Genomic DNA, 19,782 nt, shown 5'->3' on the forward strand with positions numbered 1-19,782 from the left:
GAATCTGGTGTAGAATAATTGAGAGGCTCGTGAATCTTTGGAGTGTTCAACCTGTGTAAAATTCCACGGATTTTAATGTTTCGACACCGGTCAGTGGAAACTTAAAGAAGGAAATGAAGAGGAATTTCTTGTTCTAGTCGTTGTCAACTTGCAAAAATAATCTGTGTCAATTTGCAATTACGTGACTTGTGCGCTAACTACATTGCTAGTATTGAATCATTTGTGGGGAAGGTGGAGCCACTTTGTCCCAAAATATCATCTCGTCTTCATACTTCTGATTTGATGTTATTAACTTTATGAACCTTTCTCATTAGTTGCTGGGTGGGTGATACAGAGAATTTTAGAAACCTAAATTGCAATCTACAAGTTACAATTTCTTATACAAGAAAAGGTGTCTAAAAAGGTTACAACTACAACAAACCTAATATATTCCCACAAAGTGGGGGTCTGGGGAGGGTAGAGTGTACGCAGTTCGGTGGAGAGACTGTTTCTGATAGATCCCCGGTTCAAAATTAAAGATAGTATACAAAAGTATCAAAAGCAAGGAACATGATAAAATAACATAGGTATCTTCATCCACAAAAGATTGATTGTACATTGTCAAACAAAGAACACCAAAGTCCATCTAATTACTGGCTACGACTCATCCATACCCTTAAGCCCTCTATCCTAATATTTTTCCTAGGTGTCTAAAAAGGTTACTGTAACTAATTTGTCCCGAGTATGTAACATAAAGATGGAACAAACGCATATGCTATTGTATCATCGTCCATTCTTCTGGGCCGCAAATTCTCAAACAGTGAACACATGTGGCTGACATTGGCAAATAGTCATTTTTTTGACAATGATAGAAAAAATATCTCAAGTTAAAATGTGGAAAAACTTAAGGAAAATTTTATTGGAACTTGAACATTTATCACTTTGAATTCCATGAATTGTTCGTGGAGTTTGCAATTTCATTTTCGTACTTAAATTGTGAAAGTTTGAACTCCATGAGTCGTTCACGTAGTTTGCCTTTAGAAGGCTTGAACTTCATGAATTGCTCACGTAGTTTACAAGTCTAAACAAATTTTTATACTTAGCATGAAACCATGTCAAAATTTGACAATTCACTTGTACAAGTCTAAACAAATTTTTATACATAGCATGAACTGTTTTTGGAGTTTGAATTGATAAAAGGTTTGAATCCACAAAATCATTTATGGAATTTTGAACTAGTACCCATTATGTCTTAATTTACCTGATATTCTTTTTTAAGTTGGTTAAAATAATGACACAATTTTATATTTAATGATAATTTAACTGAAATTCTTTATTTTACTATTAATGAGATGATTTGTTGTCAATAAATATTCATGATCTTCTTAAATTTGTATCTGATCAAATATCTTCATGTGAATTGAAACGGAGTGAATGATTAGCAAACTAACCAATCTGCTACGTAATTTTTACATCAATGATCGTAGGACCACCTAGAGTGCAAAGGCCCAATCATATTTGTAGCCGAGAGAACTGGCCCTACAACAGCATGGTTAATTTCGGGAAATTATCCCAAGTGTTTTTCAAAGTGACCGATTTTTATTTTTTGTCCCTTGAATATTAGACGTTGAAATTTCGTTCTTCAAATTGTGTGGTCTTAAATTCTGTTCTTATAAATAAATTCTACTATTTATCTAGAAGTTTTATATATAAGACAGAAGTTTTGGTCAATTGTATAAGTTCACTATTTTAAAATGTCCCTTATAGTCAAGAGTTACAACATATATTTTAGCAAAAATTACAATATCTATCTTATATGTAATATATATAAATTTAAATTTTTTAATTAATTCTACAATTTATTACGTTTGTATTATGTTTAAGAATTATTAAAGGAGGATATCTTTTTCTAGAGGGACAAAATATGAAAGATTAATAATATCCGAGCATTTTAACGTAACACACCGGGGCATAGGAAACTCACTTGTAGGAGGTGGTCGTCACAACCAAAATACATCATATTTCAACATGCAAATATTACTCTGAGGCATACACCTCATGTATTATGTATATATCTCTGACTTTTTGTCGTTGTTGCATGCGGAGTATTTGTGCCAATCAACAATTCTACATTTATTCCAATCACCAATTTCTATTTTTGTTTCTATAAAACCTTTCCAATCATATAGCCAACCACTTCACACTCTTTCCTCTAAAGGAGGGCCGCGGAAGTTGGTTACTCTGCATTTTCTTCTTCTTAAAAACATTAATCAAATCTGCAAATCCATCAAACCCAAAATTAATAAAAATGCTGTTGAGAAGCTCATCAAGCCCTTTGTTGAATTCATGGAAACCGAAATCATGCGGGTCATCACCCGAATCCGACTTATTACCCATTACAACCCAACAATTGATCCGAACCCGATCGGTGTTAATGTCGACGTCGTTTGGTCCCGATGAATCTCCGACGAAGCATGCACCGAATCGGTCTCGAGATCCGGCTGTTCAGAAGAAGAACATAAACGGGTCGAAGAGAGAGGTGAAAACGATGGTGCCGGCGAAGCTGGGGTCCACAGGAGTGAGGATATTGTTATCGAATTCCGGGTTGGGGAAGTCGGAGGAGGATAAAGAGAGGGGGTTGAAGACTCTGGTGGCGGGTGGTGTTGGTGGTGGAGGAGGAGGAGGAGGTCGAGTTTGTGGTGGCGGCGGTAGTGGAGGGACCCGTGATGGAGATGGGTCGGGTTCTCAGGATTCGAATAGTTGGCATGGGTATAAGAGTACTGATGTTTATTACCAGAAAATGATTGAGGCTTACCCGAGGAATGGTCTGCTTCTTGCCAATTATGCCAGATATTTGAAAGAGGTAAATCAATTCTAAATGATAGTATTTCATTGCCAATGTTAATTAATTCAATAAAGGTTGATGGTTGTATATTTAAAGATCTCAGCGCTCACTATATCTTTGAAATTATGGGTTCACAATATTGCCATTTTGATAGGATCAAGACTTACCATCATGCCAAAAGCCATGACGGATAACGACGGCGTCATGTTCGATCATGACTCTGGTACATGCAACCCCAGCCCCTCGTGGGATTGCCATATGCAGGATGTTGACGTTACCCATCAAATTTGAGATTATGGGTTCAAATTTTGATCTTTCACGTTTTCATGTTGGGATTAAGCCTTACCATCATATGCCAAAAACTATGGTTAATAACAAGACATCAACTTTATTTCCTATCTAAGCACACAAAGCAATCGTTCTGTTCGATTATGACTCTGATCCAGGAAGCCCCAACTCCCTCATGGGGCTCGCCATATGCAAGATGTTGGCGTTACCCAACACATTTGAAATTAAGGTTTCAAAATTATGATTTTTCATGTTTGCAATTTGTTAGGATCAAGCCTAGCCTTACTATCGTGTCAAAACATATGACTGGTAGCAAAACACAAACTTTATTTTTTAACTAAGGTGACCAAGTAAAGTAAGCGTCACGTTCCATCCGGGCAACCTAGTCGCTCGTGCCCCCTGCCATATGCAGGATGTTGGAATTAAGAGTTAAAAATTGCGAAATTTCACATCAATTTATCTGTCTAAAATAACCTATAGAACTAACATTCATTCGCCTCTGCCTTATTTGTTTTTGTGTTGTTAATTCCTTTATTTACTATTACCACTATGGTTCTATTGATTCGTGGAACACGAACTATTGGTATAAACAGTTTAAGGGTGATTTAAAGAAAGCAGCGGAGTACGGCGGAAGAGCAATTTTAGCAAGTCCTAATGATGGTAATGCGTTGTCATTCTACGCTGATCTGATATGGCAAACCCAGAAAGACGCAGCTCATGCCAACACTTACTTTGATCGAGCCGTGAAATCTGACCCCGATGACTGGTATGCGTATGCTCTGCATCTCCTGTTTTAGATTTGAAATCTTTAAGTGGAACCTCCAATTGAATCCACGGGCCACTTTTTTTGTGCTATTTGTCCACTCTCTTGGAAATATCTTGGTCGTCCATTTGCCCGCACCATCACATAATTGTGACCATTTATTTAATATAAGCTTAAGCATTTTGGAAGATACACTCTTATTTATTTAGCGGAAAAGGCTTAAAAATACCTCTGAACTATTTGAAATAGCTTAAAAATGCCCATCATTAGATTTTTGGCTCAAAAATACCCTTTCGTTAAATATTTGGCTAAAAAATACCCCTTCCTTTAACGGAATTCGGAAAAGGATCAAAAATACCCCTGAACTATCTGAAATGGGTCAAAAATATCCCTCTGTTAAATATTTGACTCAAAAATACCTCCCTCTTAACAAAATTAAATTATTTCAATTATTTCGTTAATTTATATAAAGTTCATCATTTAATTTATATTTCAGTAATTTTTTAAGTGAAAATTTATATTTCGTTAATTTTCTTAAAGATTAAAAAGATGTAAAGTGAAAATACCTTTTTAGAATAAATGTATGTTTATTTTTCAAATCAAATTCAATCAATTTATATTATAATTCAAATGCTTTTTTTCATTATCTTATTTTAAAATTAAAAAAATGCTTTTATGTAAAAAAATTAAAGTATTAGGATTAAAAAGTTAAAGTTAGGGTTTAATTCAATCGAAATAATTTAATTTCGTTAAAGGGAGTATTTTTGAACCAAATATTTAACAGAGGGGTATTTTTGACTCATTTCAGATAGTTCAGACGTATTTTTGATTCTTTTTCGAATTCCGTTAAAGGGAGGGGTATTTTTTAGCCAAATATTTAACGAAAGGGTATTTTTGAGTCAAAAATCTAACGAGGAGCATTTTTGAGCTATTTCAGATAATTCAGGGTATTTTGAAGTTTTTTCCATTTATTTAGTTATATCTTTCAACATGTACCTCCCATGTGATTCTGATTCTTTTTTCATGGTCATGAGCTCTTGCCTACTTATGCTAATTAGGCTCAAGATTTATTTCTTTAATATGATATCGGAGAAGGCAGAAATGCTACTTCCCCTCATTATTTAAAAATTTTATTCATGTTAGGCCATGAAAAAGGAATCAGACTCACACGTGTTAGGTTAAGCTTTTTATTGAGATGGTCATATACTTCCTGTTAAGATTGTGGTGCGTGCTTTGTTTGTATTTTAACGAGGCGAATTGGTGTTATGTCATTATTGCAGCTACGTACTAGCCTCATATGCTCGATTCCTGTGGAATGCTAAAGAAGAAGATTTGAACGAGGCCGAGGAAGAAAAACTGAGTAAGCAATTTGGTATGCAGAATGAGAATTCAGCACCAGCCCCAAACTTCTTTAGCGCATCGTCTCATCGACCTCCCATGACTGCTACTTCTTAATTTAATAATAGCCTTTTCCAATGTTAATCAGACCTCTGCGCACATAGTTTAGATAACTAATAAGCGTTCCTAGTATATAAATAGCTAAGAAATAGAGTTGCTCTCGACTATGAAGAGTTTTCTTTCTGTCTCTTTTACAAGTACTAATAAAACTTTGTAATTTTGTGATGTCTGATAACCGGTAATATCATTTGTACACTGAGTTGCTTCTCAATAAAAGTTGTTTTTTAGTATGATGAGTGCTTCTAATTTCCCCAAAACTAAAGTGTCAGGGTGTTCACTTGTATAGCACATTTCAGGGGATTAAACTCCTCTTTAGAATTTTTTGTTGTTGATAACAGTGAGCTTAGCTGCACACGGGCAATGAGTAACTCCTATCTCCACTCCATCGTTTGAATGCGTCCCATTGGAAGTTCAATGAACTAATAATATGTTTGGTTAACCTTAGACGAACTACACTGCTGTTTTCTTTCCTCCAAATTGGTAAAACTCTTATCAGACGTAGAAGCACTATGAGCAACTAAAGAAATCTCGTATATTGGAAGGATGTATATCATCTCTGATTCCAATCATTGACGAACTTTACAAATGCATTTGTTTAGTTTCTTAATAGGATAAATTATTATAGGCCCATCAATTAGACTGCTCTTTTACGTTTGGGCCATTCTATTGGGCTTCTATTTCATGGTAACCCGTGCTAAAACTAGCCCAATATAGACCTGGGCTACCACCATATTCTCGGAAGTGTTCAATTCAGTTGAATAATGAGAAAATCATTAATTACCAGAACTATTTCCTTATTCCGTTTTTCTTACAAGGTAAATAATTAAGAGAATTAAACTAACCCCAAAACAGTTGAAAAGGGAAATCTCCACCAAAGTATTATGCACTCTAGTAATGGAAATGTAATCTTTTTGGCAAAGGAAAGAGTGAGTTATTTGTTGTTTTAGATCCGAGGCTCTATCAACAAGCCTATTGGGAGAGACTACGGAGGGAGTGGTAGAATATGTATAGCAATTTTTTGTATTTTTCATGTTTTGTGTACTTTGACTACAAAAATGGAGATTTGCGTAAGAAAGATGAGTTGCGATTCCGGACCCGAAAATGCATGTTTAAATTGAGTTAATTAGCATTTTGAGGAACGTTATCCAAACAAACAGCAAGGCGTGGCACGAGATCTGTGCTCATGTTTAACAGGACCACAACAGCAAGGCGGTGCGTCTCTTTCACCGACAAATCTAACGGTTACTATTTCGCTGTGAATTTAACACTCCCATGTAAAGCGTGATCTATTGATTGACATATAGTGCGCGTCGTTTCATTAGGAAATTCACCCAGCAGACGCCACGTCTCCAGCTCATAAATTAAAATATTATTCACTGAAAAGCTTTTAATGGACGAATCTTATCCGTCAAATTTGACACATGTAATATCAAGATTGCAGATTGCAGAGATAAAGATGTCCTGGGTAGCTTGTTATGGGGGCACGTGTGATTAATTCGTTGCGTGTTTGAGTCGGTTGCGTACATTTTGGGCGGCTTTAAGTATCCCAGCTAGCTTGTGTTAGTCTTTTTATCTTTTCTGATGCAAAAACAGAGCTGAATTTGGCTGAAACAGTGCAAGTATAGTTTTTGAGTTTGATCTTTGGAAGTAGAGAGTAATGGAGAAGAATCAAGTTTTGCCAGTTGAGCTTCCTGCACCTCCGTCTTGGAAGAAGCTGGTATTTTTCTTTCTTTGACGAAATGATTCTAGTGTTGTTCCTTTTGCTTTAGCAGTCTATGTTGGTTTCTTTACTGCGATTTCATCTTTGATTCTAATCTTTTGCTTGTCTTGAATATGCTGTACTGTTCTGTATATCGCCTCAATTTGTTTCTTATGGCTTTCAGTTTGTCTATTTCTGTTTATTTCGCTGTATTTCAGATGCTTGTCCCACTTTTTACCCCTTTTTTCCGTGACTGTAGCTTCCCGTCGAGTAATTTCTGCTAGTTTTTAGCTTTTATGTTTTTTTTACTTCATTTAATATGGTGTACCAGATATAAGTGAGTTTTCTCTTGGTTGGATTTGGGAAAGATGGGAGTTGGTGATCTGTTTAACAAGCAAGATTAAGGCAACAGAGTTTTAAAGTTTTTTTTTTCCTTATCATCTGATTGTTGAGATTGTCGAAGTCTTGAATAGTTTACTGGAGAACCGTAAAGAAAAAATCTTGCTGGTCAAATTTTTTTGGTTATGTATCAGCAGCTGATTTGTAATGTTGTAAAGGCAAGAAAATCGTCTGAGCTCTTTGCAGAAATTCCTGTCTTCCTAGTCACGAGAACCTTACCCTGAAGTGTGGGTGACAATATAGTGAAATTAACGACAATACAATAATTATAACATGAATAATAACTAAGCTATTTTGGTGCTGTGTTTAATTGGTCTGTTCAGGTGCTAGATATCTGTATCCGTGTTTTGAGTATTTTGTTAGTGATGAGTGAGGAGTTCTGTATCGCTTCCTACTTGTACCTCCCTGGGTGGTTGAGTTCTGTATCCTTTGAGGTAGCAGAGAGGTTCTTTGGAAAAAATAGATAGCCTGACAAGGGAATAACCGTTGTATTGCGTAGTTGGGCACGCTTTCATTTTTTCCTCTTTACCTGTTGATTTGCAGGCCATGCCGAAAAAGAGTGTGAGAGCGAAGAAGAATGAGATTGTATTTGTTGCTCCAACAGGTGAGGAAATCAGGAATCGCAGGCAGTTGGAGAAGTACCTGAAAACACACGATGGAAGTCCTGGTATATCAGAATTTGATTGGACTACTGGTGAGGCTCCAAGGAGATCAGCACGGATCAGTGAGAAGGTTAAGGCAATGCCACCTGTGGCTGTGCTTGAGCCGACAATGAAACGACGCCGTACAGCTACAAAAAAAGATGAGGATGTCGCAAGTGTAGAGAAGGAAAACATGGGCAAGAAAGACATGGAACCTGCCATAGAAAATAAGGAAGGTTTGGAGGAGGAGGAGAATGATGTAGAAGATGAAGTGGTTGACAAGGGGAAGGACGAACAGACAGCCAAGGAAGTAGAAACAGAGTACATAAAAGAATTAGAGATGTTTGATGGAGAGGCTCCGAAGAGGCAGAAATATAAGGCCTGCAATGACCCTCAATCTGAGGATGGGGGCAAACTAGCGGAAAACGTCACACAGGAGACTGCTGTAGAAGTTGAAATGGAGAACAAGGAGGACGAGATGGGGGCTATTAAGGGAACTGCAGACCATAAAAAAGAAAAGGAAATGTCTGATAGAGAGGTTTCAGAGAGAAAAATTGAGGCCAGCAATGACCCTCAATCTGAGGATGGGGGCAAACTGACGGAAAATGTCGCGCGCGAGACTGCTGCAGAGGTTGAAATGGAGAACACGGAGCACGAGATGGGGGCTAATAAGGAAGCTGCAGACCACAAAAAAGGAGAGGAAATGTCTGATAGAGAGGTTTCAGAGAGGAAAATTGAGGCCAGCAATGAAACTCAGTCTCAGGTTGAGGATGGAGGTGAAATGGCTGAAAATGGTAGAGGGGTGACGATCGCAATTGATGCCAACATCTGGAATGATTCGATGGGACAGGACTATTTCATGGGAATGTTTCCAGATGCTGTAATTGAAGAAACAAATGTTGCTGAAGCAGGAGCAGAAGTTGGGGAGAATCTAGTCTCTCAGACTGGTAAAGACATCAGTGCAGATGATATGAATCGTGACATTGCAGATAAGGTTGCCCCAGAAATAAATGTTGCAGTAGGAGAGACGTACAACATTCAGGACCCTGCATTTACCGGAGAAACTAGTGATTACCATGAAGAGCATAGATCGCTGGAAGAGGATAAAAATAAGAACAGGGCTGGTCTAATGATGGATAGTGGCAAGATTAACCAACCAGAGCGGGCACATACTCCACAACATCAATCCGCTGCTACCATCAGTTGCTGATTGTTGTAGCTTCTATAAAATAAATTAGGTCTTCATACTCCACAACATCAATCCGCTGCTACCATCAGTTGCTGATTGTAGTAGCATCTATGAAATAAATTAGGTCTTCGCCCAGTGCATATTTCATCCGTTTTCACTGGGATTCACTTGGGGGATTGTAATATTATGTTTAGTAGTTTAGGAATTAGCTTTTTGAGAGATCAAACTTTCCTGATCATTCTGTGGCGTTGCACCTGTGATCTGTACTTTGTGATAATCTTGTAGTCCCCGACCAACAGTGTGTATTTGTGGAACTCGTATGTTAGTTGATCGAGGTTGTATGGACTTTAGTTGATCGAGGTTGTATCGACTTATTTTTTCTTGTTTGGTGGACGTTGGCATAATGTACGTTGATGGTATAGTTGCCTATTCTTTTTCTATTTACATACGATTACTTGTACTTGGTACTGCTGAAACTCAGTATATAATGGAACAGGTGTCTTGTGTATTTGTGGAACTCGTATGTTAGTTGATTGAGGTTGTATGGACTTCTTTTTTCTTGTTTATTGGACGTTGGCATAATGTTCGTTGATGGTATAGTTGCCTATTCTTCTATTTACTTGCACAATTACTTGTACTTGGTACTGCTGAAACTCGGTATATAACGGAACAGGTGTCTTTTTAAGTAATAACGGAGTATCTTCGTACCAACTTGGGCCGTTCTTCTCTTGTTAAAATGTGGTGTTGCCCAAGATGGAAACCGTCTAAATCGTGGCTCGTTAAGAGAGTAGAGAGAGAAATTGCAACTAATTAAGAGTACAAAGTGTAAACTTGGAGATCGAAATTCCAGCATTTCAGCAAGTGGTCTGGCTATGATCAAGGAAAGGGGTCTCAAAATAGTAGAAGATATATATATTTGAATGATCGAGTCAATGAGAGTTGTTTGGAAGGACTTAATGGCTTGTAACTTGTTTAGTCGATTGCTATTTTGTATCGCGGGTTCACGGTTATTTGTATAGTAACAAAGAGTAGTAAGCTGTTTAGACAAAAATACTGATAGGATTGAAGCTATAAAAGATCTCTCTATTTTACGTTTTTTTTGTAAGGGTGAGGAAGTAATAAGCAATAGTTCCTCAGATAGTCGAGGAACTTTACTTACCAATTGCAGATCAACTTCGTAAATTGTATGGTAAAACTATGAAATCCACGTACCGTAAAAAGAGGTGTCCAAGTCAAGTCTTCAATTACTAATTGCTGCATTTGATTATTTTGGGAGTTGAATTATCCCCATTTTCTAACATCTCTTTTGGGTTCTTATTTCTAGCTCATTTCTTGTTAATGCATGAAACCCAATTGTCCCACAAAACATTAAATTCGTACTTTGAATTCCCACTACTTTTGCTATATTAGAAACTCAAGACTTAGCAACATGCAATTTAAGAGCTTAGACCAATTCAAAATCCTTTCCCTTATATATGTAGTCTCATATTGCTCGCTTTAGGCATCTCATCCTTTCCATACCAAACTAGCAACCAGCAACTTCCACAGTTGTGATACTGAGGATCCTTTACAAAAATCTCCTATCAAAAGTTACCCAAAAGGAAAGACATGGACAAAATGTTTTGCGTGATCGTCTTTGGTGTTTTAGCCGTTGCAAGTATGATGCAAGACGCAACAGCCCAAACGGTGCATGTGGTAGGGGACAGCATGGGTTGGGTCATACCGAACAATGGAGCTGCAGCTTACACAAATTGGGCTACTGGACAAACATTCAGGGTTGGCGACACACTCTAGGTACACTAATTAATTTCTCAATTTGCATTTTGTTCTTCGAGTTACCCTTCAACTTAAGCTAATTTTGAGTGCCTTATCATGTCTATGCTTCCCCTTTGTAACAGTGTTCAATTTTATGACCAACCAACATGACGTGCTGCAAGTACAAAAATCTTCGTTCGATGGTTGCAATTCCCAGAATGCCATAGGCAGTCCGATACTGACAGGACCAGCAAATATAACACTTGACTCTGCTGGAGATCACTACTATATTTGCACTTTTGGCAGGCACTGCCTAAATGGCCAGAAATTAGCTATTACAGTGTCTAGCAGCACTGGTACTCCAGGAGCCAACCCGCCTAACCAGAGCAATCCAACAACTCCTGTTGTGCCTTCACCATCCTCTTCCAGACAAGCAGAAGCTTGTCCACCTACACCTTTTGCTGCTGAACCTTCAAGTTCCACTCCTGGTGGTAGTGCTCCTCCTCCTGCTTCATCCTCCAAGACGATATTGGCTAGCTTTCTTCTCAGCCTATCCTCGATTGCCTTGACCATCTTTATTTAATTGGATCAACTAAGGATGTTGCTGAGCTTCTAATTTATTATACTTGAGTTTATACTTTATACTACGATAAAAATAACCTTGAGACGGATCCTTTTTTCTTTTTACGGTTTACCGACTTGTATTGGATATTTCTTTCCTGTTCTGGTCACTGGTTGTGACTTGTGTAAATGTATTTTGCGAGTTTTAGTAAACTTATGGGGAATGTTTTGCAATCATCTATGCAGATTAATTTTTATTTTTTGTTTTTGATTTAATTCTCTCATGTTTTCAAGTATCGAATTAGCTTAGATGTTTCACATAGACAGTAAACTCATGGTAACGGGGTAGAGTCAATTGTACTAGTATTACATTAAACCAGACAATGCCACCCGTACTCACATTTATCACTTAACTAACATAAAATGATTGTTTGTAGCATCACTAAAAATTTTAACTACTTAAGTTACATTGCTAGATTTAGTGTAAATTAAACACACCTACTGGAAGGAGTAAATGTTTAAAAGCTTATTAGTTCCACAGTTGGTGTTTAAACAGTATCCTCGAAGGTCGAAAAAGTATTAATGTAACATTCACCAGGGGTACTTCCTGCAGGTTTAATATGCATCATATTAGTGTATACATTTCTTTGAGAACAAAAAAAAAGAATCTTTTAAAATACAAAGTGATCATATGTAAACCAAAAAATGTTCTGCTTCACTGTCCTCAACATTGCAATACTTTTCTACCCAGCACGATATAAAATGATTCTAAATTATTCCCCCGTTTCGTGAACTAGCATTCGCTTCTTCTTTTCAAAGCAATCGACCGAGCTTTCACCAATCAAGATGGTGGTGGTTTCTCGAAGACCCCATCATGTTTGTTTGATTATCAAAATAGTTATAGAACGGACAGGAATAAGCAATACCACAAACAAAAAAAAACAAGAAGAACACACATCTAGAGATTTTTTCATATAAGGAGGTGGACATTGTCCCAACGAGCAATGTACAAAGTACAATATTTCCAAAGGAGAAGAAATGCCAAGGACTTGATTCCTTCTAAATCTAATCTATTCATATAAGTATTAATAATAAAGTAGTAAAAAAAAAAGAAATTAGCTTTATCATATCTCAATCTTATTTTTGGCATTTGTCAAGTTGAAAGGCTCTTTTAGTTATCCTCTTTAATTTCGGCAAACTGTGAAAGGACTGATAGTAGGAACTTTGATCTTAGACTGATGATTGTTTATTAGCTTCCCTGAAACAGCATAAAACTTGAAGGGTTACTTGATTTAGACTCCGTTAATGCTCTATATGATTTAGTTGAGTGTCAAATTGTTGGTGAATATATTCTTTATCATGTCAACAATGACAGGCGAATCTAATTCCATCTAAATGTTTGTGAAGCCATTAAGGACAACACCAATTAGCATCACACATAGTTGCTTTTGCCTAGGCCTCGTTGTTGCTGCTGCATTAGACATCGCCTTTCTCATTCACTACCCACACACTACCATATTGTCCAGAGAGGGTTGTTTTAAGCTGAAAGTTTTTAAAATGCTTAATTAGCAGCCTTAAAAATTCTGCCACTGCCTTGAACCAAACTGCCTCTATGTAACTTCTTTCTTCTATCTTTAACAAAGTTGCATAAATACTTATTATTGCAATCTTCTTCCTCAAACCATTTAATTTGGAACTTTTGTTTTAGGATCGGAGGCATCCCTGCATATTGACTCACTTACATATTCAACATGCGTCTTATTGAGAACCTTCTCGTCGTTCCTTATTATTGGTGTTCATATCCAACTCTCCACTCAATTTCACTATTTAGCCTCTAAGTGTTCTCTTGATCATAAGCATCCACAGCCTGACGAAAAAAATTAACTTCCGTATCCATATGTATCTCAACGAACTTATTGTAAATGCTACAATCTAAAGTTTAGCTATACATTACCTAGCTAAGTGTATCGTTTTATTACGGTGTCATAAATTAGAACTAAGGGACTGAATCCAAATTCGCCTCTGTATACAATCCGAAATCGTTTAATTTTATCATTTTATTTATGTACTTTGGATGCAATCGTATCTTTATCATTATCATATCATCTGGTAATCCAATCAAAACTAAAAAAAAAAAAAAAAAAAAAAAAAAAAAGAAGAAGTTGCCCTTAATTGTGGGAAGTCTTGATATGGTGGAAATCGACTTCGTAAATGTAGTATACGAAAATTAGTTACTAGTATCCGTATCGTAAAAGGAAAGGTTCAAGTCAAGTGTCTATTGACTTTCATTAATTTATAAATACTTAATATTTTGATTATTTAGGGAGTTGAATTAGCCCGCCTTCTACTTTTCTCCTTCGGGTTATGTCCTAATGGTCCAACCCACATTAAATTCATACTTTGAATTCACACCACGCTTGCTATGGTTGAAATTCAAGACTTTGCATCACGCAAGTTGAGAGTTTAGACCAATTCAAAGTCCCTTCCCCTATATATATAGAGCCATATTGCTTACTCTAGACATCTCATCCTTCCCTAGCAAACTAGCAATCAACAACTTCCTCAGTTGTGATATCTACGGGGAAGACATGGAGAAAATGCTGTGCATGATTGTCTTTGGTGCTTTAGCCATCGCAAGTTTGGCACAAGACGCATCAGCCCAAACAGTACATGTGGTTGGGGACAACACGGGTTGGGTCATACCGAGCAATGGCGCAGCAGCTTACACAAATTGGGCTGATAGAAAAACATTCAGAGTTGGAGACACTCTAGGTACACTTCATTAACTTCTCAATTTGCATTTCCCTCTATGAAATATCCTTCCAACTTAAGTTAATCAGTGCCTAATTATCATGTATATGCTGCTTCTTTTTAACAGTGTTCAATTTTACGACCAACCAACATGACGTTCTACAAGTACAAAAATCTTCGTTCGATGGTTGCAATTCCCAGAATGCCGTAGGCAGTCCAATACTGGCAGGACCAGCAAATATAACACTCAACTCCACTGGAGATCACTACTATATATGCACTTTTGGCAGGCATTGCCTAAATGGTCAGAAATTAGCTATTAGAGTTTCCAGCAGCACAAGTACTCCTGGAGCCAACCCACCTACATCATCTGCTGCTGGACCTTCGGGTTCTGTTCCTGGTGGTACTGATGCTGGACCATCGGGTTCTGTTCCTGGTGGTACTGCTCCTCCTCCTCCATCATCTTCAACAACCGTATTAGCCAGTTTTATGCTCAGTCTATCAGCAATTGCCTTGGCTGCTTTTCTTTAAATTGGATCATCTGAGGATGTTTTGAGCCTCCTAGTTTATATTACGATGTAACTATATTTATTTTTTCTTGTTTAGCAGCTTACATTGGATTCAGTTTTGTTTGAATTGCTATTGTACTTGTGATATTTTGCTTAATAAAGGCTGTTTTAGCCATCATATATATATCGTGTAAAATTGCTAATTTTTTCATATTCCGGTGATCCACTACAAATAAATCATCTTTAAATAAGGTTAATCTATTATATTTTGGTAAGATACGTATAAGATACTCCATGTTTTGAGTTCAACTTTTTTTCAAGTTTTAAATCCCGCTGGCTTCATTCGGGTGGTAAATTCATAGTAGTAATAGTTAATGGTCGTTCGCAGTCGTCTACATATACAACGACTACACAGGGCCGATGACACCTAAAAGGCGATCGATATATTATTAATTTTATGTTTTAAAAATAGATAATTTATTAAAACAGATAACAATTCATTCTCAATAATTCACGTGGAACACTATATTAACAACTCTCTGACGCGTTGTGTTGGACATGAAAAACTTCTCTTTACGTCTCGACATTAACACAACAACGGCTTTAGCCTTTAGGTCTATGTCTTAAAATCATGTTAACAAAGAGAAAAGTTCGAACCACCGTTAAAACTAGCTCACAGGGTAATTAAAGCATATCATTACTATATATAGTAATGACAATACGGATACTTTCGATCTCAACTAGTACTGCGGAATATTCTATCTTCTTCAAAGTCTGGATACGTGCCTCAATATAGTCCATTTATTGTTGTCATTTTATTACGCTATACTTAGAATTAGTTGCTGCATTCGTATGCTCATTGCAGTTCAAAATTGAATGTTGCTCCTCCTTAAGTTTTTAATTTAGACACAGCAATTAATTACGTGTTTTGAAAATTAAAAAAAAAAAAAAAAAAGTAGCTCTAATTTAATGATATATTAGTTATATTAGATTTTATTTATTTAAACAAAACTAAAATTGCTAGAAAAACGTAGACACTTATAAAAAAATTATGAAATACAAGTAATTTTAGAAATATTAAAAGAAAAAAAAGGTGAAAACCATTAAATATTTGGAAACGGAGCGAGCATTGAACGTCGTATACTTAACGAAATTTCTAATTCATATTAACAGCCCATCTGACTTTCTAAGAGAAACGCCGACCTCGAGGGCTGATGTGGGTCCCATTATAATCGTACGTTATATGCACGGCATGGCGTACGTAGAGTAGCGTACTTTGACTCCCAATCTACATGACAAAATTAAACCATGTATTATATGTTTGACTTATACAAAGTGATAATGCGATGATTATGTTATAAAATTATTTATTATTTATCCCAAATTAGCAACTGATGATATTACGTAAATTTACTTGGATATGATCATTTAGATAACTGATCGTGTAAATACTTATTTTATAATATTATCACATACCGTATAGATCAGCCCAACCCTTTCTAGAAAAGTCAATACAAAAGTCGTTAGTCCTGATTAGACGTCTGCAGTTTCACACTGTTTAGTCGTATGTTTGAAAATATGTCATAGCAAAGTGAACGGGGTTACCATTTTTCAGAAGCCATGAAGCTTTTTTATTTGAAATTTTTGGTTCATTGACCCTTAACTCAAGTAATTAACAACGTAATCATAAGGGTTGATGTGGTGGTTCAGCACCTCACCCCTTAAGCAAGAAGTGGGGGTTCGATCCCCAACTCTGGTGAATAGAGAAAACTTTGTGGTCAGTTCCCTACCGCTTAGTGCGCTGACCGTGGAATGGATGATTAGTGTCACGGCTGCCGGCTGTGGAGATACCTTGGGAAACAAAAAAAAAAAAGTAATTAACAACGTAACATAATTATTTTCCATTTTAGAATATATTCATTTTACCAATTAAGTATTTGACCTGGGAATAGCAACAACCATACAACCATGCAAGCAGAGGCGGAGTCAGGAATTCAACTCAGGGGTTCAATATATGAAAAATCTAATTGTAGGGTTCAACAACTATTATAGATACCTAAAAAATAATTTTAATCATATATAAATGATATATTTTTCCGTCGAAAGGGGTTTAGATGAACCCCTGCGGGGAGACTCCGCCCCTGCATGCAGGAGCTTAAAACTTCCCGATATAGAAAAATTACGGAGAACATAGATTAGCTTGAGGCATGTCAAACACGATCATTAATCATCAGTAAATAAAGTAGCAATTATATTAGGAATTAATGTTTGCAAAGAGTAATTTGGATCATTTAAGTCTTGTTTCTGTTTAGCGCGGGAGAGCCTTGTGGCCAACTTTCATGTGCGTGGACCCGATCGCCTTTTTTGCTATTTACAAGCCTACTAGAAAAATGATTGGGAAAAAAGAACTCTTTAAAATCAATGAGTTTCACTTTTTTAGGTGGCATTCTATTGAAATAAGAAATATAAACTTGGTGCTTATTACTAGTAATTTGGAGAAAAGCTTAGCGTTGGAGTACGATCAGGTTAATGTTGGGTTCGAAATTAATAGGACATCATGCGGAACTTAATAACTTGCACACCATAGAGGATGATAAAGAAAAAAACACATTAAAAAATATTATTTGATCAACCTACATATTTAAAACTAACATTGAAAATTATAAATTTATTAGAAAAAATCTTTACCTAAACAAGACTATTTAAGGACTACATTGTGGTCTATGAATACTATTGTGTTATGCTTTGAGAAGAATGATTTTCTATCCATAAAAGTCCAAACCAACAAAAAATGAACCAAATATAAAAGAGATCTTTTCTAATAAGAAAATATTTTTTATTAAGAAAATAATTCTAACTATGATAGAATAAGTAAAGGACCAAATTCAAGATAAAATCACAACCATTAAGAATTTCAATGGACTAAATAATCAATCTTTTTTTCCCAAATTATAGAACTTTTGATGAGTTGAAATGGCCAACTTTGAAACTTTCCATTTTGCAACTAGTCCATTCCACCGGCCCTATTGAAGAAGAAAGGCCCAACAAACAATTATCTGTCCTCGTATTGTTAGGTCTCAGTCGACTTTTCCTATAGAAAAATTAAACCAACATAAAGTTGATTTCTGATTATGATAGATTCTTTTTAATTTTTCAGTGCTTTGATCTACATCAATTATATATTTATCTGTATCACATGGATATTAGGTATTTACGATATAGGTAGTAATAATTTCAACTTTTAGTGGATTGGAATAAAAAGAAAGCCTCTTTACAGTAGCATCAGTTGAGTGGATGCCTGATGTTGAAATAGTAGGAGATAAATTGGTTGCTGTGGAGTTGGGAGAAAATGTTGTGTTGAAATATGCGACTATTGATCTATTAGAAGTCTAAACTATTTGCGACAACACACTTTAAAATCTTTTTTAATAATAGATGGTGGTGAGAATTGCCTCCCTCGCTCACATTTTAATTTGACACCTTGTTGAAAACTTGAAATATGTGACCTTGTCGCCTCTAAACTAATAAGTTGTTACAGAGAATGCACGTTATTTACTTATTATTTTCAACATGCTGATTCCATTTGGAATAAAATATAAAATACAAATTGTTAGGACAATAGAAACAGGCTGGACTTGTAAAGTGAAGTTGCCAGAATTAATGAGATGGGCTTGAGTTCGACCTATTCTTATTGGACTTTCTAAAAAGAATTTGAAAAAAGTATAATACATCCGCATCCACACACACAGCCACAAAAAATTATTATGATAAAAAAACTATGATATAATCCCCCCTCCAAAAAAAAAAAAAAAAAGAAAAGAAGAACGTATGCGTTTATTAATTGAAGAGCAAAATTATACTATCATTTGGGATAGGAGAGGGAAAATATCCCGTCTAATACATATACATAAAATATGCAAAAGTTGGTAAATGTAACGCTGGCAGAAGGTTATGCGGCCTTTAATACTGCAAAATTATGAGTCTTCATACAAACGTGTAACACATGGAATATTTCTTCAATTACTTTAATGTGTTTTTTCCTCCCATTCAATTGGATCAATACAGGGCAACATGTACCCACGAAATATTCAAACTAAGTATTGAATATCCTATTAATAATAAAAATAACGAAAGAGGGTCCTCTAACTTATTGTCTAAGATAAATTGCTTTTAGGTGACTACATAATCATAGCATACTTTAGGTGAAACATTTCCATTTTGATTAAAGGTGTGGGCCGTGTATTAACTGGCAAGTGACAACGATCCAGACATAAGGATCAATAAAGGGCAGCCCGGTGCACTAAATCTATCGCTATGCGCGTTGTCCAGGAAGGATGTATCGTACGCAGCCTTACCTTGCATTTCTGCCAGAGGCTGTTTCCAAGGCTTGAACCCGTGACCTCCTGGTCACATGCGGCAACTTTACCAGTTACTCCAAGGCTCTCCTTCCGACATAAGGATCAATATGATCCCAAAATTCATCAAGACGACAAAACAGAATGATAGGTTTTAGGAGTAAAAGAAAAATTAGAAATATTCGAATTTGAGTTATGAATCTTCAATAATTGACTCATTTAACTTTTGGAACATGTGTAACATATTCGAATTCAAATGAGTAAATGGAAGTAACAGAGCTTGAAAAAATAAAGCCTATCACGCTAGTCTTAATAATGGATAAAAATAATTTTAATTATATATAATTAGTGCAATTTTATGTTGAAGGGAATTTAGATGAACCCTCTGAGTATATGTTAGTTCCGCCCCTGCTCAAGGGACGAGCTATAATTCTAGGTATTTATTTGGTTGAATTCAATATTTTCATTCTAGACGTTATATCTGAATTAAAAAATCTATCGAGTAAATTTTAAATATTTACTACCAACCTAATAATTGAACAAGTTATAAATTTATTCACATTTAATTTTTGTAAAAATCACATCTTAAA

At 36.0% G+C, this 19,782-nt stretch overlaps 4 protein-coding genes across 4 annotated transcripts; all 4 read left to right on the top strand.

Moving 5' to 3' along the window:
• The first annotated feature begins 1,903 nt into the window (after nucleotides 1-1,903).
• LOC107861956 lies at nucleotides 1,904-5,563 on the top strand. Its single transcript, XM_016707375.2, has 3 exons — nucleotides 1,904-2,842; nucleotides 3,706-3,878; nucleotides 5,156-5,563. The coding sequence occupies exons 1-3, from the start codon at nucleotides 2,288-2,290 to the stop codon at nucleotides 5,328-5,330; spliced, it is 903 nt and encodes a 300-aa protein (XP_016562861.1). The 5' UTR covers nucleotides 1,904-2,287; the 3' UTR covers nucleotides 5,331-5,563.
• Nucleotides 5,564-6,629: 1,066 nt separating this feature from the next.
• LOC107861957 (methyl-CpG-binding domain-containing protein 11) lies at nucleotides 6,630-9,778 on the top strand. The gene is made up of 2 exons (XM_016707376.2): nucleotides 6,630-7,050; nucleotides 7,975-9,778. Exons 1-2 carry the CDS (start codon nucleotides 6,991-6,993, stop codon nucleotides 9,280-9,282), a joined length of 1,368 nt encoding a protein of 455 aa, XP_016562862.1. The 5' UTR covers nucleotides 6,630-6,990; the 3' UTR covers nucleotides 9,283-9,778.
• Nucleotides 9,779-9,930: 152 nt separating this feature from the next.
• On the top strand, nucleotides 9,931-11,813 carry LOC107861958 (cucumber peeling cupredoxin-like). The gene is made up of 2 exons (XM_047409890.1): nucleotides 9,931-11,051; nucleotides 11,158-11,813. Exons 1-2 carry the CDS (start codon nucleotides 10,870-10,872, stop codon nucleotides 11,597-11,599), a joined length of 624 nt encoding a protein of 207 aa, XP_047265846.1. The 5' UTR covers nucleotides 9,931-10,869; the 3' UTR covers nucleotides 11,600-11,813.
• Nucleotides 11,814-13,903: 2,090 nt separating this feature from the next.
• LOC107865847 (cucumber peeling cupredoxin) lies at nucleotides 13,904-15,017 on the top strand. The gene is made up of 2 exons (XM_016712041.2): nucleotides 13,904-14,349; nucleotides 14,456-15,017. Exons 1-2 carry the CDS (start codon nucleotides 14,166-14,168, stop codon nucleotides 14,857-14,859), a joined length of 588 nt encoding a protein of 195 aa, XP_016567527.1. The 5' UTR covers nucleotides 13,904-14,165; the 3' UTR covers nucleotides 14,860-15,017.
• The last annotated feature ends 4,765 nt before the right edge of the window (nucleotides 15,018-19,782 follow it).

The sequence above is a fragment of the Capsicum annuum genome, chromosome 3 (genome assembly GCF_002878395.1).
Source record: "Capsicum annuum cultivar UCD-10X-F1 chromosome 3, UCD10Xv1.1, whole genome shotgun sequence".
Lineage (NCBI taxonomy): Eukaryota > Viridiplantae > Streptophyta > Magnoliopsida > Solanales > Solanaceae > Capsicum > Capsicum annuum.